This window comes from Osmerus eperlanus, chromosome 12 (genome assembly GCF_963692335.1).
Source record: "Osmerus eperlanus chromosome 12, fOsmEpe2.1, whole genome shotgun sequence".
NCBI classification, from domain to species: Eukaryota; Metazoa; Chordata; class Actinopteri; order Osmeriformes; family Osmeridae; genus Osmerus; species Osmerus eperlanus.
The window spans coordinates 15295448-15322707 of record NC_085029.1 but is presented as its reverse complement, the minus strand read 5'-3'; the positions used below and the strand labels follow the sequence as shown (position 1 = coordinate 15322707).

Below are 27260 nucleotides of genomic sequence, written 5' to 3'. Positions count from 1 at the left end.
ATTGACAAGTGCCATCAGGGGTTGGGCTCGATTAGACGCAACGCACAAAGCAGTTCTGCATAATGACTCAAACAAGCACACAACTATCAGAGCACAATGGACTTCTTAGAAACTGTTTAATTACACTGGAACAGCACAGTATAAAAGAAACCCACAGTGTAGCACAGGAGAGCTGGTGCCTTGACGCAGCAGCCCCTCCCCCACACCTTCCCAACTCATTTAGTCAGTACAAGGTCTGTAGAGCCGAGAGCACAGACTACGAAGGCATCTCAGGTGACTCAGGTAGAGCACCTCAGGTGACTCAGGTAGAGCACCTCAGGTGACTCAGGTAGAGCACCTCAGGTGACTCAGGTAGAGCACCTCAGGTGACTGAGGTGACTCAGGTAGAGCACCTCAGGTGACTGAGGTGACTCAGGTAGAGCACCTCAGGTGACTCAGGAAGAGCACCTCAGGTGACTCAGGTAGAGCATCTAAGGTGACTACCTGAGAGGCGAGGCAGCAGCTGGGCTTGGTGCCAGTCATTCAGAGCTTCGTGTTGTTCTAGGATGACTTCCAAGATCGCATCGTGAATTGTACAAACATACGAAAACACAGTGAAGAGAGAAACACAAAAAATTAACAAAACAAAACACAAAAGTGTGGCAATGTAAAAAAAAATGCACATTTCAAATCAGGAAACATTTATTCATTACAACGGTCTTGTATCGCTCGTACACAAGGTAACAAACTGTAAAGCTGAGTATATCTTAGTGGATTTCCAGACAAAGACTGGACTAAGTGATTTCCAGTGGTACAGTGAAGCCCATTAACAGGCAGGTCTTTCTCTGAGACCTACAACTAGATATAGAAAACCAAGCCCGAATCAAAATCAACAAAATCTCATCAAATTTTAAATCCACGTCTTTACTTTAAAGAGTCAAGAGTTTAGATTTCAACATCACCATAATTAGTGTCTGTGCACCAAAATGATGTAATCTCATGGCAGACGGTCTTTATATTTCATCCAGTGTTGCGACTCCCTCAGGTGACTATGGTAACAAGCCACACAGGTACTTAACTGCAGTACTCACACAGTACAGTGTAATAAATAATAATTTAGTGAAGCACATCTCCTGTTGGCCACAGACAATTCAAGTGCACTCCAACCATCCCACCACCATGTTGGACCAGCGATGGACCACGTTAACTAGACTAGGCTATTCTATTCCTAAAAAGAATGTTTAGGGGTGATTCCAGAAGGGGATATCTGCAACAGCAGCTGGCCAGACCACTCTGTATCATGTGGCAACGTTCTGTCATTCTCTCTCTATGCCTTTTCTATGTACAGGATTCTGTTCCATCGATCAAAAACCAATGGAAGTGGTGGGAGTTGGAGTGTAAACATCTTTCTCTTCATCCACTGTACTCTTGGTCTCCATAAAGACTTCCCCAGTGTGCTCATTATCTCACGGCCAGGCTGTGAGCTACAAACAGGCATCTCATGTGGTAGCAACATCATCAATTTAGATATCAATACTGAGCTGATCACTTGTAAGGCACTCATGTTGTTATGTTGTCATTGGTTAATGCATGACAATTGCTAGTTTAGCATTTAACTTGCTAAAAATATATCCCAAAACATCATTCTAGGTCTGTGTGACATCGTAACCTACAACCAACATGGAACACAATTGTAAATAGTAGGAGAAGAAAATAATGACATTTACAATCACAAAAAATTTAAATTAACGGATTGACCTTTTTGGGAGAAAATCTGGTGCTGCTTCTAAATGTCATTAGGAATTTAGAAAAATTAAAATAAAACAAAATATACACCAATATGTCTATTCCAGTACATACAAGTACAGTACATAACACATGGAAAATACATTTACAACCAATATGGGATGTTTTTACAACATACAACACTGCTTTCACCAAAATACTTTAAATATCCTGATCCTCAGAATAGAACAATGGCATATTGCACTCAGAACAAGAAAAAAAACACGTTTTGATGAAAACGTACTAGGACTTGTTAACAAAATGACCAATAGTTTGGTCCATAGTTTGTAAAAATCCAACCTGTGACAACCCCATTCTTCTCTTTCATCAGGTTTAAGAGTTCAGGGTTCAACGGTGAAGTGGTTGAGAGGTTCAGTAGTAGTATTGTTGCATCTCAGTCCAGTTGGTGACCCAGTACTTCTTCTGTGGGTCTTCAGGCATGAAGCCCATGTTGAACTGGTACTCTAACTGGTAGCGTTCCTCCCGGCGGATCTTGACTCCGTGGTACTTTGGCATGATCCTGTAGTAGATGGCCCGTCTGAAGAAACCAAGCTGTAGGAAACGTTTAAACCAGGTGTTAATATTAGTCATACTGGCATTAAGGATTGTAGGTTCACAACACTGTAGCACTTTTAAATATTGAGCCGAGAAATCGTTAGTTTAGTAAGGAGGGAAACACACAACGACAACAGAAGACGGGAAAACATCTGTCAGGATCAGTCAGCAGAATCAGTAAACCAACCACCAGAAGACTGAAAGACACAGAGCTAGTCAAGGAGTGGAGCAGAAAGAGGAAACTAAACGAAAGCATAAAAGTTAGTCGCAGCCTAGAAAAGTAGGAAAAATGCTATTAGTTCAACAACAACAAAACGTTGCAACAAGGAAGTGGGAAAAGTCCACCCCGGTCCACATAAACTTCATTACCCAGGAGCCCAAGCGGCCTGTGCTGGTGAGCGGCCTGCTGGTCTCAGTAGTCCTCAGTCAGCCTCTCTGTTTCAGAGGGCTGGATCTTCATCTCAGCCTTCTGGCCTTTGGCCTCGTACATCTCCCTCCTGCTGGCCCTCCTGAAGAAGCCACACTGAGGGAGGGGGAGGGGGTGGGGGTGTTAGACTGGTGGCTAGATATGCCGCAGGACGAGCCAAGTTCTAGAACAGTCTCTTTGACCCACGTAGCTACAGTACAGTGGTAGAGTCGACACCTGGAATGAAAGGCGGGGTGTTTCTAGACACGTCAGAGGACGGTCACCTCCTCTCACCTTCCACAGGATCAGGCTGATGACCCCCAACAACAGGATCCCGGCTACCGCGGCAACGATGATGATCCACATGGGGACCTCGTAGGGGGTCTCCTCCCCCAGCACTGGATCAATGTTCAGTCCAAACTAGGGGGGGAGGGGGGGGTCAAGAACAACATTAATGATCAGTAAATGTAACGTCTGTCATCATCATCATCATCTTCATCATCATCATCATCCTCCTCGCTTACCTCTCTGGCTTCATCTTTCATCTTTATGGTGGGTTTGTCTGTAATCAGCTTCAGAGTGGCCTTCCCCTTCACTGTCACTCTTAAAGAATTGGCATAGTCCTACACACACACACCGACAGTCAGCACATCACAGTACATGTCCATTAATTGGTTATCCGACTGTTTCTGCTGCAGTCGGTGACCTTTTACCTCCAGCATGGTGCTGTTCCACACGCGTGCCCTGACTGTGACCTGGGCAGACTGGGACATGTTGGTCAGAGGGCAGGTGAAGGTCACACAGCGGGCTGTGTTCAGGGAGCAGTCCTTCACAGACACAGAGGGGGACAGTTCATGTGGATGTTGACTGCTCCATTCCTCTGTTCGCATGTCTAAAATCCTCTAACCCGTCCCTCAATCCACTACTCTACCCCCCCCCCCCTCCATCTACCCATCCGTCCGTACATCTATCCAGCCAGCCATGCATTCATCCATCAATCCACACATCCATTTGTCCATCTACACATCCATCTATCCATCCACCCCTCGAACCATCCATCCCACCATTTCTTTGCTCTGTGTAAGGGTGGTGAGTGCTGCGGGCCAGGGCCCTCACCAGCAGGAAGGACTCCTTGCGAGGAGACAGCACAGTGATGGCCGCCTGCGGCTCGAGGATCTGGGGCCGGATGGCCTCTTCCTCCACCTCCCTCTTCGGCCGCTTGCTTCTTCTGTTGGACAGCTGCGGGGAAGAGATATGGACCCGGGAGGAGGAAGAGATCGAGAGGGGAAAGACGGGAGAAACAGGTCACAGGAGTGGAGGGGAAAACCCAACACAGCGTTTTAATAACCAGCGTTCATCTGAGAAAGAAAGAAAGAAAGAAAGAAAGAAAAAGAGAAAGAAAGAAAAAGAGAAAGAAAAATAGAAAGAAAAAGACTACTCACAGTGAGGTTGAGGAAGTTGACTACGTCCTCAGGAGGCACACAACGACTCTCTGCCGTTCCCTTGGTGATGATCTCAGTCAGGTACAGCAGCCACTTCCCATTGGTCACCTCCAACGGCCAATCAAACTCCAGTGCCAGCATCCCCATGCTGCCCAGAGGCTGTCCCAACACCTTCACCTGGTGGCAGGGAGGAGTAAAGCTGTCATGGTTACGTCAAGTCAAGTATGTCTTTGTCAAACAATACTACGCAGTGATATGGTATCTAAAGTGCATGGTTGCATCATGACAAGCTTTGATACTCTTTTACTAGTATCGAACTCTAACGATAAGAGTATCGCTCTGGATAAGAGTGTCTGCTAAATGACTAAATGTAAAGGCAAGAGTCTGTTAGTGTGTGTGACTTGATTATCTGGAGGAGTGAGAACTTGAAGAACCAAGTAAACAGCGAAAATGGATTGCACGTGTGGACATATGCCTGACCTTAAAGGTGTACTCCACAAGACTGCCAATGTCGCTTGTGGTGTTCATGGCTGACTCCCCCATGACCTCGCCACTGAACTGGGTCAGAACCTGGGGCTGTTCTCTGGCCAGCGGAGAAGAGAGATGTGGATTTGTTTTTGCAAGTAAGTAAGTAAAAAATATGCATAGGTATATGTAAATATAACTGCTGAAAGCTATTTGTGTAGGCTTACATTGAGAAGGATGTCAGGATGGTGTTCTCAATCAGCATGACCACAGGTACAGGGAACAGGTCGTTCTGTTCACTCAACCTGAAAAAAACAACAACAATAATGTAACGCATCTCTGTGTTCTAGAAACTCCGGTCTGTTTGCTAAAGTATTACTGTAGTTATTTGTCTTCAGTGACTTACGTGGACAGCTGTAAGCGGGACTCAATCTCTTGTGTGTAGAGCGTAATACCCGAAGTCTCAAATATGATTAGCAGTGAAACCTGGAAGAGGCCAAAGAGATTCACATCCCACAACAGACACACAGTACTTCATATGAAGTCAATTCGCACATGTCTACACAGTCGTGTTACAGCTTTGCTCTTACCTTCTCATTACTTCTCAATGGATTGCCCAGTTCACACAAGACAGTTCCCTCTGCACTGCATTCTACATCAAGGTCCTAACCACACACAAACACACACACACACACACAATGTTAACATCACATTGGCTTCCCTTCACGTTTCATCCACACAAGCCAACATCAGGCCTGTCTCTCTGCCGCTCCCGTGTGGACAGACCGGGGCCCTGAATCCAGAGTAGCGCAGCACGTCCGGGATGGTGATGTTCAGCATGGCCTGGTGGGCGTCCTCTGCAACCTTCCCCTGGCTGGGTGTGTTGGTCACCTCCACCAGCAACATCACCTTCTTTACATCACTGCTATACTGAAGAACCTGCAGGTTCCCCTTACTGCACACGCACATCCACACGCACGCACGGACACAAACACACACACAGAATTTGTTTGTGACAGATTCGAATATCTTAAAAGCTGTATAAATTACGAGTTAATTCTGCACGCGTGATTCCAGTTCTGTCCACACACCTAGGGTAAGGTGTTTTACCCTCGTTAGCAAACTCAGCCTTTAGCTGAAGGTTACTGCTGCATTTGTTGTCTTTGCCACACTCTTTCTGGAAGTGGATCTGAAAACGAAGACAGAGACTCAAAGATGTCACCCGTAGCCAAACGAACCTGAGGGTCATTGAAACGATGAGTGAAAGGGACCCTACCTCAGTTCTCTCCGTGACCTTCTCCCTGTGGCTCAAGATGGGGAAGGAGTCAAGGTTCTGGAGGGAGCGCCGGGCTTTGGGTTTGGTCTCATGCAGAGACATGCTGAGAGAGAACACCACCGGCTCCAGTTTGTCCCTCACGTTCTCCTGCAGGAACGACAGCAAACGTTTTTTTACCTCCTCGTGTAAGATATGAATAGGCAAGTGGCACCAATTCAGCATTGTTCCCCAAAAATACTACAGTATCTCAGTTGGTGATTAGGGTATGTAAATGATGATGTTCCTCCTGCATGTGTGCTCTCGTGAATATTCAGAGACAGAATGAGCTGGTCGTGTGCGTCCGAGTGTGTGCGTGTTTGAGCTATCGAGCGGTTACCTTGACGATGAGCTGCAGCACACTGCACACGGCCGTAGGAGAGGGCAAGGTCAAGAGGTCAGAGTACGAATCATCCTGGTTGACCAGGAATCTAACCCTGGGGCTCCTACGGTCCATGTCTGCCTTCACTGTGTAGTTCACAGCTGTGACACAGGAGAATATGACACGACACGGTTATTGTCGGCATGCTTTTGCGTGTTTGTGTGTGTGTCTGCACGTCTATGAGGTCATCGTGCGTGAAGCAGGTTTACTCACTGACGTCCTTCTTCAAGTCCTTATTTCCCGTGCTGAGCGTGTAGGAGAAACACACCGTCACTGTGATACTGGGAAACAAACACAGAGCATCAGGGGATTACTGCTTGAAACTTGTTAAATGACATTTAAGGAATCTATCATAGATTCTATTTTGTTTGTCAATCAAACAATTCCAAACAATGCTCAGTACTACTCAGTACAATGTTCAATGCTCAAGCATTTAATCTAAAGGATATTTCTCACCAAGGTTTGTCCTTAGGTGGGCACTGCTTGGGGTCAACAATCTTTGGCTGCACCGTGAAGTTCTTAGAGATGTGGATAACTGGACGAGCTCTGGAAATGATGAAGAGATACATAACTGTCAAGGCTTACAGTATAGATGGAGGCTAGTCAGGATGTTTGACACAGGCACATACAATCCAGACGGGATATGAGTTCCTAGAACCAAACATGAACCTCTAACCCCTCTCATCCACTTCCTCACCTGAGCAGAGCGATGCGATCGTCCAGGGAACCCACTACGATGTCCGGGTACCTGTTCTCGTCCATGTCTATACCCCCATTGATGGAATATCCGAACGTCTGAAACCCACTGCTCACTGACTTCCCCTTAATAACCTACAGGGGGCAGCAAAGAGAATGAAATGAAGACAAATACAGAACACCTGACTTCAGGGTACTTCCAAACGGAACTGTAACTGTCGTTGATTTCTATAATAATTACATCTCGGATCATGTAAATGTGGCATGAATGTGAGTGGACTCAGATATAAGGAGACACATTTCAACAAGCTGAAAACAGACTTGTGTGGCTGCGAACACGACAGGTGCACTGTAGATATGAAGAGCTTCAACACTCTCCTGCGGCTGGTCATTCCTCTGCTGCTGACCCAGCAGGTGTCCTGTGCCGGGATGTTCCAGCCCGAATCACACAACGAAACACAACCGGACGGCGAAATCTCAGAGAGTCCAGTCCTGAGAAGGACAGACTTTACTCATTTGGAGAAGTTGAGAAACAGAACCCACTATGTTGCCAGAAGCTGTAAGGAGATCAAGGAGAGATATGCAGAGGAAGAGGATGGCCTGTACTACCTGACCACCACCAGTGGGACCGTGTACCAAACGTTCTGTGACATGACCACCGCGGGAGGAGGCTGGACGCTGGTGTTGAGCGTGCACGAGAACAACATGTACGGAAAGTGCACGGTGGGCGACCGGTGGTCCAGCCAACAGGGCAGCAACCCCAACCTGCCGGAGGGGGATGGAAACTGGGCCAACACCGCCACCTTCGGGACAGCCGAGGGCGCCACCTCCGATGACTTTAAGAACCCTGGTTATTACGACATAGCGGCTGAAGATGTAGCAGTGTGGCACGTCCCCAACAGGTCACCTCTGGCCCACTGGAACCTGGCCTCCATCCTGCGCTACCACACGGAGAGACGCTTCCTCACCTTGTATGGGGGGAACCTGTATGAGCTCTTTAAGCGCTACCCTGTACGGTACAATGTTGGGTCATGCAGTGACAGAGGACCCTCCATACCAGTAGTGTACGACTACGGAAGCAGGCAATCGACCAGTGAATTGTATGGTCCTCAATCAAGGACTCGGTTTGAGGCCGGATTTATCTCTTTCAGAGCCATAAATAACGAAAGGGCAGCCTCCGCTATCTGCTCTGGGGTCAAGCCAACCGGATGTCATACTGAGCACTACTGTATAGGAGGAGGAGGACATTTCCCTGAAGGTGCCCCACGTCAGTGTGGTGACTTTGCTGCTTTTGACTGGGATGGCTATGGAACAAATGTGGACAGTAGTGCCTCAAAGGCGATCACCGAGGCAGCTGTGCTGTTATTCTACCGATGAGCAGGCCGGTAACCATAGTCTGAGATTCAGTGAAGCCCAACCATAGTGAATCATAACTCTGGAACACATATGGAGCAGGGCAATACTTAAGCAATTGTTTGTGTTTTTGCAAGAATAATTATTTTACCAAAGTCCAAACTTCTGGTACCTCTGTATGTAGTTACATCCTTGTTTTAAGTCATTGCTACTGAGGACTGTAAAATATTTTTGATTTATGAAATGAATAAAAACGACTGTATCACAGATGAGGTTGTGTGTTTTTCTTTCAACCTTTCACCTTCTGCTTCAGTGTGATATGTGGGTTCTCAGAGAGGTAGTACATTATAGTTTGAATAGATGACAAAAAAACGAATTTGTTTAAATCATATTTTGTGCATTTGCAGATGTGAGATCTGAGAATGTCTGAGGAATGCTGAGCATTATGGGAAAGGAAGGTCCATACCTGACTGGCTTCCCCTGAAATTCCTTTCTTGCTTCCCATCCATATGTAAACCTCCCCGTTTTCATGGAATGGTGCCCCAACAGCAATGTCTATAAAATGAATAAGATTAATGTTACAATTAACGAATTGGGCTCAACATACAGTAACAGTCAACTGAGGATAATGTGTGTGGCCCTGCCCATCTCTGACTCACTTTAAGATCAGTAAACTTTGCTGTGATGTTCATCTGAACACTAGGTGGCAGCACCACACTGGCACACTTGTAATGAACTTGTTTCTTCGTGAGATTAAAAGGGCTGAACCTTCTCTTAAATAAGTTACAATAAACCTTCTCTTGAATAATTGAGTTGATATCATGACATGATAACTTAATGTGTGTTACATATGTGTTAACCCTTTAACACATATATAATATTGAATTGAGTAAGTGAGTAAGTGGATGATCATTGATCCAAGTTTATGTTACCATACACTAAAGTGGGTCTTTAGTTCATTTATCCGAATGGGCAGTAGAATGGACTATGTATATTGCTGTCGTTATTCTAGTGAAGATCTGTAGTGAGGTTACCTTGGAAACCATCTTGGTTGACATCACCGATGGCTGCCACAGCGAAGCCGAACCCAGACCCCCTGGGGCCCTTCAGTACGAGGGTCGGGCTCTCCTGGAAGGATCCGTTCTCGTTCATATAGACGTACACTGCTCCTCCCTTCTCCTTCCTCTGGTCAAAGTAAAACGGCGCGCCTACGATCAGGTCGTTCCAGCTTGAACAGAAAGCAGGCAGAAGCACATAAATATAAGTAATGGAGTCAGATGGCTGAGCGGTTAGGGAACCGGGCTATTAATCAGAAGGTTGTCGGTTTGATTCCTGGCCGTGCCAAATGATGTTGTGTCCTTGGGCAAGGCACTTTGCCCTGGGGGGAATGTCCCTGTACTTATTGTAAGTCGCTCTGGATAAGAGCGTCTGCTAAATGACTAAATGTAAATAAATATAACTAATAACAGGTCAGTACAGCAGGATCTCTCATTCATGTTCTAGATGTTTCCAGCTGGGGCCAGCTGTATCACAGATCTGTATCTACTCTAATGGTATTTTCTTCATATTGTGTTTCTCTCGGTGCAGTCTTTAAACCCGAGCTCTCTGATGTGATGGTAGATCATGAAGACTGATGTTTAACGTCTCATTCATGCATTGAAAGGAGGGCACAGAGGACATGCCTCAGCTGTGATGTAATGACGCTTATTCATCTCTGGTGGTGAGAATATAAAGTGAATCTCTGGTGTGGTGAAAAGAGGCTAAAAATCCATAAATTCTTCATCGTCAGGCGGGCCAGAGTGGGAGTCGTCCAGGTAACGTATGATGTATTGGTTGAAATAATCAAAAAACAGCATGCAAGGAAGAACTAGTCATTCTGTTCTCCAGTCAGAGAGAATAGTGTAGTATAATATGAGCAACTTAATGCCAGAAAGTAGCAGATGGCTGAAATATGGCATGCAGAAAAAAGGAATGACATGAATTCTCCCCCAAATATTCGGTGACCTACTCATCATTGTTGAGGTCGGCAACAGCCAGACTGTTCCCGAAGTACGAGCCCACTTGTTCCCCAGGGATGACGAGCACAGGAACCAGTCTGGTGTCCTTCCTCCCCAGAGTCACAGAGCCCTTGGACTCGTCTCTGGGAGACCCTGTTACCACCGTGTCTTCGTTTCGACTCAGCAGGTTCTTGTCCTCGTGGACAGAATAACCTGGGGTAAAAACAGGCCCAAGTTACAGCGGTGGTACTGGGGACAAGCCATAGATAGTAGTAGTGGGTCACAACTAAAAACATTTTAACATAAAGGTCAATGTTGACTTCCTGTGATAGTTCCTAATTTTTGTTCCCTCTCTATAGGAAATTTGAAGAAGTATGTGTACAGTCTATGCAGTATGAGAAGTGGTTATATTTGACAGGATGTTTTCAACCGAACAAGTTTACCAGCACAGTCTGATTGTCAAACCTTGTACTGCAGTATAGTAAACAAGACGTACCCATGTAAATGTTTCTGCTGGTCAGCTCTCCAAAGTCTGAGCCCAAGGGGATGTCCAGATCAGGGTCTCTCCAAGTGATGTGTACATTCCCTACAGAACAAGAAACAAATATGGAAACACACTTTTACAAAATAGTAACAAGAAAACACACCAATCAAGAGGTGGCTTATTCAAATTCTCATAAGAACGTGGGTGTGTCTGTAGGAGTGTCTATGCATCTGTCTATACATCTGTCTATGCATCTGTCTATGCATCTGTCTATGCATCTGTCTATGCATCTGTCTATGCATCTGTCTATACATCTGTCTATGCATCTGTCTATTCATCCGCTTATGCATCCGTCTATGCATCCGTCTATACATCCGTCTATGCATCCGTCTATGCATCCGTCTATACATCCGTCTATGCATCCGTCTATGCATCCGTCTATGCATCCGTCTATGCATCCGTCTATGCATCCGTCTATGCATCCGTCTATGCATCCGTCTATACATCCGTCTATGCATCCGTCTATGCATCCGTCTACACATTTTCATGTCATTCTCCCGGTGCGCACCTTGCCACGTGTAGCTTCCCACAGTGCCGATGTAGACGTCGGTGTCCGTGATGCCTGCGGACATGCCCATGCTGCACAAGCCCTCGCTCTTCTCGTTGTAGTTGGAGTTGCACACCTCGTAGTTGTAGGTCTGCCACCCGTCTCTGGGGTCAAAGGTCAGGTCGTTCCCCCTGACGTAGCACTTTCCCACCATGCGCCTGTGCTCCTCCGGGGCGCCTCCCACCATCTTAACGTAGCGGTGACCACACGCCTGCACCCCAGAGGCAGAGCAACCGTCACTGACACATCTAACAGAGGTACAGCAACAGCCACAAACATTAAGTAGATCTAACAGAGGGCATAGCTACAACCACTGACATAAAGCATATCAAACCATATCACAGTGCAGTATCTAAAGCCTATAACATTTCTGTCTTTCAACCCTCAGCACAGGGATTGGACAGGGGGTGTAGGGAGTCAGGTGGCTGAGCAGTTAGGGAATCGGACTATTAATCAGAAGGTTGCAGGTTCGATTCCCGGCCGTGCAAATTGACGTTGTGTCCTTGGGCAAGGCACTTTACCCTACTTGCCTCGGGGAGAATGTCCCTGTACTTACTGTAAGTCGCTCTGGATAAGAGCGTCTGCTAAATGACTAAATGTAAATGTAAATGTGTAAAGGGTTCTCACCAGCACGCGTCCCCCGTCTTTCTTTCTCTGGCTGGCAACCGTCACGCCAAGCCACATGCCCTCCACCATCTCGGAGGGGTCGGCTGTGTGTGGAGGGAGAGGTGTTCACAGGGGGCACCAAGGAACATGCATGCGTGGGCGTTTAGGGGGAGTTTGTGTTTGTTGAGGGAAGCTGCGTGCGGACTTGCTAGTACTGCAGAATACAGTTGATTCTGTATCTTTTTGAAGGATGCTGTCATCATCAGCAGATGAGAATTTGTGTTTTTTTATGTTGGTGATGTATTGGTGATGTGATGTTTCATTTGGAAAAGTTGGACATATGAACAATTTTTCATAATATTGTAATGTTTGGCAATGTCTTTTTGTAAATAAAAGTTGTAATGTTCACGTTTAACAGTTATAAATGTGTAGACATGCAGAGAAGTGATAACATGACACTGTTATTTCTGATAGTATGTTTTCAGGGAAGAACAAAAACATCCCCACCATCATCATTAACGGTCATGAGGACCGTCAGGAAAGCAGGACAGCCAAGCATCGAAGATGACAGTTTAAACCGTTGTGGATAAAGTCCCAACTTGGCGCTCACCGCAAAAATACTCTGTGACAGCACCAATTCCCTGACATCAAAACGTAAATCCGTTATTATCTTTCTTACTTTCTGCCTCCGAGGGAAGCAGCCCTGGGAACCCACCACACAGTGGTGAGTCTACCCATAATAAAGTTTAATTACGAAGGCTGCTCCCTCAGTCCCATCTGGAACATGCCTTTCAGGGCTGACTGAGACACTCGAACAGCTTAGCCATGGGAGGGGGGGGGGGGTGCCTTTGTGATCATTTGATACTGAAGCTTCTGAGCAGAGAGGAAGTAACAGCCAGGCTCTAGATTAGATTGGAGATATCAAGGCCTGGATATAAAATATGGGTCACTGGGGTGGTTCATTTTAGACACAAGAAAGGAATCTATTATTATGATTATTATCATATATTAACATAAATAGTGGCCACAACTCTATTTCTGTATAAGCTACTTTACAGTTGTTAATGAAAAAACGGAGGATTCATGTTGTGACGGGGGTCAAAGGTCATTCTAGTCATGGTCGTGGCTTACTTGAGCTGACCAGATCCATCCTGGAGCAGTCAGAGGTATCTGTGTTGATGGGGCAGGAGTAGATGGCACCTGTCTCGTTGACGTTCTTCAGCTGCGACAGAGCCTTCTCCTTAGGGGCTCCTGCTAGGAGGCTGGGGCAGACAGACAGGCAAGCAGACAGACAGGCAAGCAGACAGACAGGCAAGCAGACAGACAGGCAGACAGGATCAAATTAGACCCGTTACATTTCCTGTCCCCACAACACCACACAACAACTATATCTGAAATATCGGTTGTAAATCACTGACATATCTCCCATGATTGATTAGTACCATTTGGCATCCCACTATTAATTCTGATGACGACAGGCGTAAGGACAATTCTCTTATCCGTACACAGTAAGTCAGATGTGGTCAGCAGTCAACCATCCGCCTCATCATAACAAGGGTCTTAACCTGAGAGAGAGCGACACGAGCTGACCTCTGAACCCCCAAGGCAGAGGCAGAACAGAGGCAGCCTCTTGAGTGCAGAGATGAGAGAGCGGGGGGAATGGGGGCATTAACCAAGACAAGACTGGACCTGATGCCAGGTTAGGGAGTCAACCCAGGCTACTAAGCCACTTGCTCACTCTCTCCCGCTCCAGGCCTGTCTGATGGCTGAGCAGTTAAGGAATCGGGCTATTAATCAGAAGGTTGGCGGTTCGATTCCTGGCCGTGCATAATGACGTTGTGTCCTTGGGCAAGGCACTTCACCCTACTTGCCCTGGGGGGAATGTCCCTGTACTCACTGTAAATCGCTCTGGATAAGAGTGTCTGCTAAATGACTAAATCTCCTGACATGGTGAACTCTGAAGCAGGTACACGATACAGCAGGCAGGTCCTGAGGCTGGTGTGAAGTGTGTAGACAGATATATTAGCCTCTGTTGATGAGTGTGAGCATGTAGGGACAGTCAGTGGTATGATATTATGGGGTCCATGGAAGATAAAACCTGAAGGACATACTGTCACAGTTCTTTATTCAAAGATCAAATTTGCAGCAGTCTATAAAATCTGCTCAAATCTAAATTGTACTTTTCCATTGTCTAGTACAGAAAATTATGTCAAATTCCCCTTTGTTCTCATTGACGTCAGTCACACAAAGTGAGTCAAAGTGTTTTTGGTGCCTTGAGGCCATACTTCGAAGAATAAACACAGACAGAGGCTGCATGGACGAAACACAACCTTCCTTAATAACTGAAAGCGATAGAGGTTTCTGAAGTAAGTTATATTAAGCTTGGAGACGTGTTTCTTGCCTTGAAACTCCCTCAAAAGTATTTGAGGGAGTTTGAGACCAGCCAGTTGAATATTCCAAAAAAGTCAGACAAAAAAATTACGTAAACTTTTTTATCTTGATTCATATCTTGAACTTGGTGAGCCATACCTAAACTGAGTGTGCACCTTGTAGAGTGAAGGAGGGTGTATTTGGGAGCAGATTGGAAGCAGCGTGCCTGGCACTGCCCGTCTCATGCAGTGTTTATTCAAGCCCACACCACAGAAGAAGATGAATCAATACCTAACTATACAGTACTAGCTAGAACACACCAGTATGCCTATATATGGTCTTTCCCCTGCCATGCAGTATAAACATTAACCTCAACAGACTGTGAAGTGTAATCTCTGCTCTCTAGTCTGGATTCAAGGAGACTGATTGAAGAAGTCAACCCTAGTAACAGATCCAGGATCAGATGACTCCATTCCAAAACTTCAACTGTAACCATTCGATAATAACCATTTGATAAGCTGCACCTGAGAGAGATGTGAGGAACTTGTCTGGATGAGTTAATTTCATCTTCTTTTAGCAGACAAAAAGGACACCTCTACAGTAAGAAGAGCTGGCCTGTTCCTACAGGAACAGGCCAGCTAGCAGGAACATGCTACTAACACACTCCAGCCATATGAGCGCATCATTTCAAACCAAAGGACAATTATCCTCATTTTCTCCAGAGAGGCCTCCCCAGCCATTGATCAATTACCTTGTCAAGGTGATGACAAACAGCTAGAGCCCAAATGGCCTTTCAGTGGCACACCACGCCATGTATTTCCTATGGTTATGACTGAAACATTGTGGCTCCAATTGGTGATAGAGCGGCCTTGGCTCTTGTGATCACTCAGTAATAGACTATCTGAGATTCCACAGATGTTTGGAGTGGCTGAAACACTGACAGATATGGAGGGAATCAAGGCCACCAAGATTTGGTTTTCAGACCTACAGTACGAGACAAGGAAGTCTACTTTGTAATCTGATATGTGTGTCTGAGCGTGTCAATGTGAGGAATGTTTGTGTGTGTGTGTGTGTGTGTGTGTACAGAGGCTTACCTGAATGCATAGTCACTCAATCAAAAGTCATGGCCACCCAAAGAGTTAATCAATGGTAAAAACCTGTACCTAGTGGCTCAGAACAAGGAGTTAAGGAGTTAGGCTATTATTGTGGGAAATGAACACAATCAGAGATTATACTGGGTAATATCCAGGGTTATAGAAGAGCCAGGGTGAACCTATTGTGATCAAATCAACAAAACTGCACCCAGACCCAATTTTGCTGTGTGAAGCTATGAGGAATTGGAGCACTAAGGCTGAAAAGCTGATCTGGGCAGTGGGAGGCAAGCTAGGTCTTGGCAGCCTAATGGATTTTCGTTACACACCTCACAACAATACTGGTTCAGTTTGACCTGGTTTACACACAGAAAAGTCCCATCTCTTTGTTTCTCGGGGCCCAAGTAGGGAAAATGTTTGTTGCAGCAACTTAACCCCTGTCAACAATAAAACACTAACTGCTGTTCGTGGCTCAAATTTCTTGGAAGGAAATTAGGACAATTATGTTCATTTGAGAGACACCCACAGAGTTAGTAATATACAATGTGAGAAATCCTCAGTAGAAGATTATATTTCAACCAGAACAACTGTGTAAATGTTCAACACCCTAGCAAAGAGCAGTACATGTTAATTGGGTTCTCTTGAGATTGCAGCTAAACTAAACAACAATGGCACATTCTCCTGTTTGACCTTCACACGCTGATATGTTCTCATTCCAGATTAAACAATGCGAGCCCATGTCTCCCACTCTGCTCATCACCTTCCAATAAACTCTCTGAATCCTCTCTGAGTCAGGAACAAGGAGCTGGGGGGCTGCATTCCTACTCAGAGAACATGTTGAAATTCGCCCCTCTCAACCAGCTAGCCGAGCTAAACCAAACATTTGCGATTGCTCACACCCACAAGGTGCATTGTTACGTTCTTCTATATTTGCTTAAGAAACAAAATAGGATCTAAATTGTGTCCTTGTTGAACTAGGATGTGACATTTTCTTTACAAACCTGCCAAGTCATAAACTACCCTATTTCATGCCAGACACACTAAACAAAAAGCCCTTAATTAAAGTAAGAGCCCGGTAGTATCAGAGAGAGAAAGAGTGAGAGAGAGAGCAAGCGTGAGAGAGAGAGAGAGAGAGAGAGAGAGAGAGAGAGAGAGAGAGAGAGAGAGAGAGAGAGAGAGAGAGAGAGAGAGAGAGAGAGAGAGAGAGAGAGAGAGAGAGAGAGAGAGAGAGAGAGAGAGAGAGAGAGAGAGAGAGAACGTGTGGGTGCAGGGGTAGGACCCGCACATTGGAGAGAGAAGCAGACGGATTGAAGGATATGAAATGCAGGGGAGAAAAGTGTTGTTGGACAACAGCATAAAGACTGTTGTATACACAGTAACATTTAATAACTGATATTCCGATTTTCTGTGTGAGAGGAGGACTTGTTTGAGTTTACAGAGACGCTCATCGGTCTCTCAGACACCTCCGCACTGCGGACACATGCAACAGTCTCCCGTCTTACAAACCGAGACAGAGACCGTATTCTTTCGTTCCCACCTGGGGAATATCCTTCCAACAGCCCTGTCCTCAAAAGATAATAAAGAGATTTAACAATGACAAGCAGTTAAGAGACAATGTGCAGCAACCCTTATGGAGAGTGAAAGAGAGGGCATAGTCTGAGCCGGGGAACATCCATCTCCATCTATCTCCAGTCTAAACAGCTCAGTGATAAGGCATGACCCAGGGCTGCTGCAGACAGACGATGGCCATCAGTCCAGCTGGCGTCCTGCCAAAAACCCCTGGAGGTGTGAGTGTGAGAGAGTGTGTGCGTGTCTGAGAGAGAAAGTGTGAGCGGTATGTTAGAAAGAGACGTATACGCCTGCCTGTGTGTGTGTGTGTGTGTTTGCACGTGTATGTGGGTACACTCTACCGGTGATTGATCACCTGCCCAGATAAGCTCAAGAGGGCACTGATTTGTCACGGGAGTATGCTGCTGTGGGGGTGGAACACCAGAGTGCTCATGGGAAACGGAGTCCATCGGAAAACCACTGGTAGCCAATGCTGATCATGCACAAATGCAACTGGTGTAGACAAGATACAGTACAGTCCCAAGGGGAGACTACACAAAATGAAACAAATAGACACCGTGTTGGACAAGCAGCATGCCTTACCTGCACTTCACCAGTGGGAAGCCCAAGACTAGCGAATAAATCAATTACATTATATGAACGACCACATCGATTCCTGGAAAACCTCTGCACTTGAGCCAATTAGACTTGCTAAGCTAATAGATGGGGGTAATATTGAAGGTAGCGACTCAATTTTCAGATTCAATTTAGCATTAGAACTAGGGCGACCATGGTACACAATTAAGTTATGCCTTTGTAATGGTGTAACAGCTACTTTGAAAGAGGACAATATGTCTAATACTGCATGTCATGAGAATAGGGATTTCAAACAGGAACTGGTGATTGAATGTTACTGGAGAACGGTAGTCCTCAAAGACAAAGGGAAGGTCTCGAACTAGACCATGAACTCTGGGAATGAATCATTAACATTCTCTCACTTCATTTGTTTTAGGTGACTGATTTGGCTGATACTGATATAAAAAATTGCTTTTCACTTGTCCTTAGATAGGTCGTTTTGAAGTTTGAAGTCTTTATCTTCAGAAATAAACTATTTCTGGACTCTTACTGTCTACAATACAGCTTACAGAATACCTTCTCCTCGAGCACACATTGCTATCAGACCATTCAGCGTGAGCACACCTATCTGTTTTCACCTGCTGTGTGCACACGCACATAGCTGGCAGATGAGTCAAACACAAACATAGAGAAGGGGGCTGCAGTTTGACCACCTGCTTCAGTTGAAATGTGGTTGTCACAGACATGCCAACAACATTATTCACCATCTGGGACACACTGTGTGCCTTGCCTGCATTGGGAGGCCTTGGAACTGTGTGATGGGATGGGTGTAGCTCAGTGCAAGAACATTCAAGTCCAAAACAAGAGGTTTCAGATTTTAACTGTTTTTAACTGTTAATTTCTTAGGTTAATTTCTTAGGTTGAATATTAAAAGAACATTACTACTTAGAACAGTAGACCAATCAATCAAACCTTTCACAGATTATTTAGCAAGAATTTAAAATAACTTGTTGGAGATAGCATTTACATTAAATCTTTGAAGGGCCTTCTGACCCCAAAGATGATCAGACACCCATTATGATAACTATGAGCTTTGTATTTAGTTGACCATATTGGAGAACAAGAGTGCTTCATTCAATAGACCCAACATTCACCTCGTGTTAGTTCATTACTGCATGCATGATCAGCAGGTGAATGGCGGTTGGTGGTGAACCACTCAGACACACCTACTGAACCACTGAAAGGCAATTTTGAGGACAGCTTGAGGCTAAACTGCAATTCCACAACCCCAAACAAAACAAGTAGACCATATCTCATAGGATATGATCAATTTGAATTCCACCACAGAACTACCAGTTTTAGTAGCTCAAAATGGACTCAAAATGTTCTCTAGATTACTCCACAATGTCTCTGGCCTGACAGACTGCCATAGTAAACGACCTGTGGGGAGAACGAGCTAGGCCTTTGTTTGCTTTTCCCCTCTCACTGCTTTAGTCTCCACAGACGTACTTACTTTTCACGTTGTAGTACTGGTCAAACACAGATCCGCCTCACAATGGTGTCAGACATTTTAGAATGAATTCCAGAAAACCCTTGGACACACAGGAAGCATATCCATGCATCATTAGGATCAATAGTAACTCTACAGCAAAAGGAGGCCACTTAATTCTAGAGAAAACAAAAAACGAAAGTAATACTGTACATTTTCACCATGTACACAGGAAATTACCAGCCAGCCTGAACAACTCTGGAAGAAACTTCTGGTCCCTGTGTACACACAAGCACACACACAAGCACACACACAAGCAAGCACATACAGGTGGAAACACACACACACACACACGAAAGCTGTCAGGGGCATCTCAACATGACAAACATCCTGTTTGAGGACCACCATCTGCCTTGGGGAGTAATCAGTGAAAACAGAACAAACTCATTCAGACTGGTGGCAAATAAGTAAATAACTGATAGCAGTCGAATAGCACTGTACTCAGTGACACTAAAGCCTTGAGATTATTGCACTGTTCCCCACACAGGGCGCTTTGTGTGAGTGATGTCATAGTATAGGGTGGATCTTTTACTGAACACACTGGGTCTCTCTACGTACACACCACATTAGTATACTGTACCCTTGGCTCCAGATCACACACACTCCCACCCACCCACACACACACACACACACACACACACACACACACACATACACATCTGGGGAATCCGTAAACACATTTCTGTGTGGCCCGGGAGAACTTTGGCCCCAAATCGACCAATCTTTACAAGGCAGCAAAGTCAGTGGTTCTCGTTGAGCTAACCAGAGCAGTGGGTTTCCAACTGAAACACTTCCCTCACGGAGCTGTAAAAAGTGGAATTTACAACAGACTAGCCCTGAGATTATCTCCACTGTCCTGACCCCGCTTGGCTCTCCCCATATAAGGTTACAGGTTGGACAGCAGGGGGTTTGTTAAGTGTTGTCTTGACAGTTGCTGACAGTTGATGTTCTGCTAACAACCTTTTAGCATGTTTGCTAAGGTAATCTACCAAATCTATATTTGGGTGGGGGGGGGGGGTGTGAGTGAGTGAGTGTAACTGAGTTTAATTGGTTAAACTCACTCCAAGTATAAATACTGCACACTCGTGCCAAGATGGGCAGATTGGGAGGAAGATTAATTGACGAGCCGGTGACATCGTTTACAGAAGCTCTTACCACATCTTAAGTATTCCCCAATACAATGTTAGTGCCAAGAGACATGCATACCAAAGGTAAACGTATACCTCGCTATCAAATGACCGTCAAAAATGAAATATGACATGGGGAAAGTGAGATAGCATGTTGCTCCCTTGGCGACCATACCTTCATTAGCCCTGAGGTAACATTACAAGTTCATCCGCCATGCTGTTTCGGTGAGTTTGTACCGCCATAGCAGACAAAGGAAGTGTTCCTGTTTTGTTTGGTGAGAAGTTGTCTTCCCTGCAGGTGTTTCCTAGTGAAAGGCCCTCTGGGGTGAGTCTCCATGGCTGTTTTAGGGGAAAGCCTGGGATCATGCTGAGGTTGATTTCAACACGTTATTGGAACTTGTCAGTCATGCTAATGGGACAGAGGCTAAGATAAGTGACGCAGGCTAGTGGGGATTGGTTAGGGGTCATGATCACACCATGAACGATCTTAAAACTAGCAGAAATGTATATGTTCTTTGAAAAATTCTGTAAAAAGGTTGTAACTGCTAAAGGAGGGCGGTAAAAGAGACACAGAAAATAATTCAGACAAAGCTATCAACTGCACTTTGTTATATGTTCAGCGTTGCTCAGATTGTGCTGAAACTTCACTTGGCAACATCATTGGCAATGGCCCTATACACTGAGAGCTATGGATTATTTCAGAGCTAATGCACAAAAACAGCAGACTAACAAAAAGAAGAACAACGATTAATTAATGCACCATAGGCTTTGATCCAATTTCTAGCAGACAGCACCAATGACTCAGCACTAACCATTTTCAGTAACTTCTACAGAGCATAGCTGTTATGACATCTACGTAAAGTAAAAATAAATAAATAAATGCTAATAAAATCAGAAAGATGTGCTGCAGCACGCGGTAGGCCATCCTGTATGCATTAAAACACCTTTAAAAACACAAAGTACATACATATTATCCTAAAACAAAACTTAAGTACTACAGCTCTTTGTCACAGAGATTTATCAATGAACCACTGCCTATGCGGTGTGACTCTTGGCATACAGTTTGTATGTTTAAGGGCCTAATGGACAACACAGGCTTCTTATCACAAAGGCGTGTCATTATGGCATGATGCTAGTGCTTTTGAAAAGGGCTTACTCAAAAGCCAAGGATGCAGATATGGACGTGGAATGCTGGACTGGAGCCAAGTCCAACTAACCCGTCCTGGCCATCTCTTTTATGTTATCGAGGGGACTATGCTTTGTTATTCATAATCACATTGGGAATTCTTCTGTCCTAATTCCTTTGTTAGTGAATGTAGTTACTGGGTTTTTCGGGAATCAACAGTATGAGGGGGGAAATCTCTGTCTGGAGTTTTGCATGAAAATTCAGTCTCTTGTAAAGGGACAAAGCTAGGAGACTTGTTACTGCAGCGGCAGCCACTCTGTGTGTGTGTGTGTGTGTGTGTGTGTGTGTGTGTCTATCAAACCACTGACAGCCAATCTAATCTACACCTCTGTGGAGAAAGGGGAGGACCCCATTAAATGAAAGGCAGGATATCATGGTGTTGGGCCACAGCCCCCAGACAGGGATGAGCTGATGAAGCTGCACCTCTCAACTCTGATTAAATATGTCTGAGTCCAAGGATTAATGGACTCTTGATTACCCAATTCAGGAACACAGTGAATCATAAATGTGAGTCTGTGTTGAAAAGAGACAGATCGGCTTTTTTATGACCTGTTGAGGTTTGAATTGGATGCATACAAGATACATTTAGTAGCAGAAAAGAGGGATGCGTTCAATCTCCTCGCTTTTAGTCCTGTCCCAACCTGCAACCTGGCAGGTCGCGAGTGTGCAGGCAAGAGTGAAACATTCCATGCATACCACCGAGTCAGGGGCCTGGAAGAACCAATAAGAGGCCAGCTGACAGCCTTGTCCCTCCTCTCCTGGTCCAATAAAGAACAAAACACCCAATAGACCTTCCACAAAAAAATGGGAGGAAGGGAAAAGAAGAGAGGAGTGGAGTGGAGGGGGAGAGAGAGAGGGATGTCATGTTCAAATGACCAGGTACAGATATTGCATGAGCAAGGTGCTAGCTTGTCTGGATCATGAAGGCTATGGGTTTTGTACAGGAACTAACCCCTTTCCTCCCCATAGTTGTCAGACATTGAGCTGGAGTATTCTGTTCTGGAATCATTCAAATTGTATAATGGCACTCTCCATGCCAAAACAATCCCAGCTCTGGTTTATTGCACCAGTAAAAACTTTTTTTACAGCTCCAATCTTCAACTCTGTCAGACATGCATACAGACAAAAACTATACATAAATAAACATTGTACAAGCTATGCCTGGTTTATAGAACCCTTAAAATCATTTTTCACACTCATTCTCCGTCCCTCTACAATGGAGAAATGTAACGAGCAGACTTGTGGTCAACCCTTACTGTGGTGAAACAAGACAAAAACAGCATTAAAGGAATACGGAATACAGACAGCAGACAACACAGATAAATCCCCCTAACTCAAACATAAGTCAGCACATTCTTCTGTCTCTTGAGACAGGCCGATACGATACAAAACTAGCCACCATAGCATTGCATGTTGGGTTACATCGTATACTGCGTACACTATCGGTTCACTAATACATGCTGCCTTTTCACACAAAATATCTGGTTAACTGAACTATGAAAAACAGTAAATATAAAAACTTACAGATATATCTAAGTAGTTTCCAAGTAAATTCATAGGTCAAAACATTTAGCAGCATAGCCAACATTACATTTAAGGTTACTGCTAGACTGTAGAAGAATTGTAATAATACAAATAAATAAAGATGTTGACATGTTGGAGTTCAGGTGCTAAGGGCACTCTCACTCACACTCTTTCATCTTCAGAAAGGTTTGAGTCTCTCAGTATGTCCCCAGGTCCCCTAGGTCCCCTGTCTCATCATCATGACCATGTGGTCCCCTTCTTAGGTTGCAGCTTGTGGACAGTGACACCATCTCACTGGGGACAGGGCCAGTATGGCACATCGAGCAAGTGTCAGCTGGACAATCCATATCCCTGACTAAGAAGTCTCAGATTAATACATTGTTCTGCTATTTTATTAGGAATATATTTTTGGGGAGGGTTAGAGTTATTGTAAAACGGTAACTCCCCTACTCTTCTTCTCAAGTCCATGATTACATCACAGGAAGAGGAGCTTAGTTTGTAGTTTTCTTTCCTGCCTAACTCATGTAGGCAATTAAATGGGCAATTCTCCATGACAAAACATTGACCGGGAAACACCAAACGCAATGAACGTATAATCTGCTCATTGATGAAACAGGAAGATGTGGGCAAAGGAAATCCTCAATTATGTACTGACGTACTGTAGTCCTAGTGGTCTCCTACCAGTGAGATTCCACATAGTTCAAAGATCTTTCAAGCCTACTGGGAGGTAAGATCTTAGAAGAACACATTTGTATTCATGTAACATACAGATATAAGGGCAAGATATATGTTACATACATATCTGTATGTAACATACAGATATATGGGCAAGAATGCCCTTATAGACAATAACAAACTGCACAAATTACTGCCCAGTGACCATCTTATTGTGAAACACAGTATAAGCACCCAGCCTACCTACAAGAGCAGTGAGTATAAGGAAACATTTCCTCTGGGATTCTCTTCTAAGTCTGCAATCGAGTATAGAGTCCCTTCCCTAAGACATATTACCCCTCAGGGGTACATTTAGTGAGGTATATGATCCCTTTGGAGCACACAAACCAAGAACCTTGGAAGTGGAGGCTGTAATGTATGATCACCTGGCCCACCTGTTTATCCTGCAGCGAACAGCCCAGCACAGAGAGCACAACAGACATTTATAGTGAGAAGTCTACACAAGTCCTTTTGGTTACAAATCTTCTATCCAAGACTACTACCATACCTATGAAACATTGCTTTGTTTTCTTACGCTGCCATTGATCAATCGAGTGGAATAAGTTATGGCATGGCTTAAGCCAGCCAGAAAGAGACACATAGGAGATTCCGCGTAAGATAGCATACATAAAAAATGCTTTGCTTTCTGCAAACACATCCTCTTTAATTTAAATGTTCTGTCTTGGGCTATGTTCTGTGGCCTTTAGTTATGTAACAAACTAAAACACTGGCACACATTTTATGAATGTTTTGACGCATGAAGAAAGGTTAAAGGCAATGAGACGCTGTGTATTTAATAGGCATAAACGGATTATGAATATCTTAGGTAAAAGTGAAGGTAAAGTTTTGTTTTAACGCAATCTACCCTCCACACCTTCAACCAATACACGTAGGCTACACTCTTTCTACACACAAAAAACTAACGTTACCGGCGCATACTATTTCATGAATTGCGTAGCCATCAGGTAGCAAAGGCACAGACAGTAGCTCGATGTATTTCGGCGTCTTTGAACTTTAGAATCCAAGAATACATGTTTTTATTGTATCTAACGGAGAACTCCTAAACCGAGCCCTCATCATGGTCAGATTGGGTAGCAGCATCGATGTAAAGCGCCGAAAATTGTCGAAGGAAGACAGTTTGATGTGACAGGTGTGCGACTTGTGGGATAGTTTTTATGCATAATTGAGAAGTTGCGGCACGGATCTACAGTGGTTTATAATACCGGTTTGCAATGGACAGCAATATACTGCTGATGATGTCACCATTAGAACTTTAGAAAAGATTCCCGGAACCTTTTTAAAATCTAATTGGCGAAAGTAGTAGTAGTAGATCCGAGTTTCAAAAGCTAATATTTGCAAACTATACTACGTTAATACATAAACCACGTCTAAACCCCCACATCTTCGTCTAGACACTTAACAAATTACGTTCAATAGATGCACCGTGATACTCACAGGTATTGCTTCGAGCCTTGTGTCTGATAATGCAAAGCTACGGAGAATCCAAATAAACTGCCAGTGGTTTTTCCTTCTTTGATGACTGGGAACCGCTCGTCAATATTAAATCCAAAGCAGGTTGAAGTCACAAATAATAACGTCAAGACTCCACGGAGTAATATATCTGGGGCCATGTTTATTCCTCGCAGACTAGTTCCCGCTGCTCCACAGTCTGAAGCGGGAGTGTAAAATATTTTCCCTGCACCTAGGTTTCCCAGGTAGGATTCACAGTGCGCACTCCATTTAGAAACGTCTCTCCTCTCTAATTCTGTGAACGTCTGCTAAGGTGCCGGTGGCTGGCTCTCTCTCCCCTCCCTCCTTGCCTCTCCTCCACACCCATTGAACGAGTAGACAAACACACTCAAACCTGCATGGACTTTCACCAACTCTTCCGGTTTTTGTTGGATGCATACAGTGGATAGAGTTAATGATAGCTTAATTTAGTGTAATTGTAGCCACTTTGTGAACGTCAGCAATGGCAACGCACGCAAAGCCATTAGCTGTGTACATTCACTTAGGGATTTATCTCGCTTTCTCCCTAACTCCATCTCTTTCACTCACTCACCCACTCACTCACTCACAAACAAACGTATTCAAAAATACCAACAATAATTTTTCGAATAATCTTTTGACAAACCATAATTTGTGAAAAATATTATCCTCACTGAAGTATATCTTAAACACCTGCAAAATTCATTGCTAAATACATTGCACCGGTCATAATCAAATCTTGTGCAAAATAGTCCTGTCAGCTAAGCACTTAGTGGCCGTGACCCATGATGCTATGTTGTAGTGGAGTAAGCTTTTGTAAGTCTAGGACAACTGAGGTTCTCTCTGGACTCTCATGTTTTTGGGAGCCTCGTGATAGCCTGGTCTCCTGCCTCACCTCCAGGCCAACTGATTGTCACTAGGCCCGCCCTCGGTAAGAACCAGGCTCACCATTGACTCCACAACCTGTCAATCAAACTTCTGACCAGCAATACCTACTTCATTAAAAACCCTTAATCCCCTTAGTCAGTTCAGAGAGGGAGGCAGTGTTTTAGTCTGGTTCTAAACCCAACCCCCCAATCTTTCTTCTCTTATCTCCTTTCGCCTAACCCCTCTTAGAAACCGTTTTACCCGACTCGCCATCACCCACCCGGACTACACCCTGGCTTAGTTTTCAGCAATGTGTCACCCTTAAACATTGTCCACCATGTTAGATGTCTTCAAGTACTAATGTGCTGTCAGTGACCTCTTCTCCTTGACTGGTGGAGGCTAGATTAGCTCTCTCTGCTATGCTCTCTTGCCTCCCCCTATGGGAGTGTGTGTCACTGGACAGGGTAATCCTTCTTCTCTCCCTAGTGAATTAATGTCTTTGTAGATAATAGTTCTAGCTGCACATTCCATAGGCCAACTTCCAACTGGTTGGAACTGTTGATACTGATGATGTGTTGTTTGTTCTGAAAAGCTGGCTATAAATACCCAATCAGATCTACATACTCTAGTGACAGTGGAATATTGAGCGACTCCACAGGGAAGTACAATTACAACAACGTTAGAACAATACTATAAGCTAATTTGGAGGAACAACAATGACGGTTCTGAACTTCAATCTCGCCAGCGAAAAGTATTCAACCCAAAGGTGAGTGCACAACATGCCAGTGTTTACAGTGTCAACATCCTGACGCTATCACTGGTCGGCATCTCATACTGCAGTGATGTAAAACAGATCCACTGGATAGTGCAAACAAAGAAACACATAACCTCTCTGACTCCAGTCAGGTCACACGAGATCCTAAAAAAAAAAGGACATTAGGAAGAGGAATGTTAAGTAACCAGACCATAATAGACCGGCTACACAACCTCCTCTCCTTCAGCCTGTACTGGCTACATGATCAATGGTGATAACTGTGTGAGCGTGACAGTATGACAAGCACACCTGCCATCAGATCTTCCACCCCCTCCAGCTCTCTGCCCCACCCTGCAGTGGGTCCTATCTACCCAGCAGATGCTTCTCAAGCAGCTAC

General features: G+C 44.7%; 2 protein-coding genes across 2 annotated transcripts; one reads left to right on the top strand and one right to left on the bottom strand.

The window, feature by feature from the left end:
• Positions 1 to 92: 92 nt before the first annotated feature.
• On the bottom strand, positions 93 to 25552 carry itga3b (integrin, alpha 3b). Its single transcript, XM_062474042.1, has 26 exons — positions 25210 to 25552; positions 13201 to 13331; positions 12091 to 12173; positions 11425 to 11674; positions 10869 to 10958; positions 10384 to 10585; positions 9410 to 9603; positions 8842 to 8930; positions 7024 to 7157; positions 6783 to 6872; positions 6540 to 6607; positions 6285 to 6427; positions 5909 to 6055; positions 5724 to 5821; positions 5419 to 5587; positions 5223 to 5297; positions 5039 to 5118; positions 4860 to 4937; positions 4648 to 4750; positions 4168 to 4344; positions 3842 to 3964; positions 3439 to 3552; positions 3250 to 3348; positions 3020 to 3145; positions 2689 to 2842; positions 93 to 2316 (listed from the first exon to the last, which is right to left on the bottom strand). Exons 1-25 carry the CDS (start codon positions 25383 to 25385, stop codon positions 2732 to 2734), a joined length of 3150 nt encoding a protein of 1049 aa, XP_062330026.1. The 5' UTR covers positions 25386 to 25552; the 3' UTR covers positions 93 to 2316; positions 2689 to 2731.
• Positions 7328 to 8642, top strand: LOC134030756 (intelectin-like). Its single transcript, XM_062474043.1, has one exon. It carries the CDS (start codon positions 7380 to 7382, stop codon positions 8397 to 8399), a length of 1020 nt encoding a protein of 339 aa, XP_062330027.1. The 5' UTR covers positions 7328 to 7379; the 3' UTR covers positions 8400 to 8642.
• Positions 25553 to 27260: the final 1708 nt, after the last annotated feature.

Coding starts and splice junctions, on each gene's coding strand:
- LOC134030756 (XM_062474043.1), top strand. CDS start 7,380: ATGAAGAGCTTCAACACTCTCCTGCGGCTGGTCATTCCTCTGCTGCTG.
- itga3b (XM_062474042.1), bottom strand. CDS start 25,385: ATGGCCCCAGATATATTACTCCGTGGAGTCTTGACGTTATTATTTGTG. Junction 10,586..10,868: donor CAGCAGAAACATTTACATGG/GTACGTCTTGTT, acceptor TTTTTACCCCAG/GTTATTCTGTCCACGAGGAC. Junction 4,938..5,038: donor TCCCGCTTACAGCTGTCCAC/GTAAGTCACTGA, acceptor TGTTTTTTTCAG/GTTGAGTGAACAGAACGACC.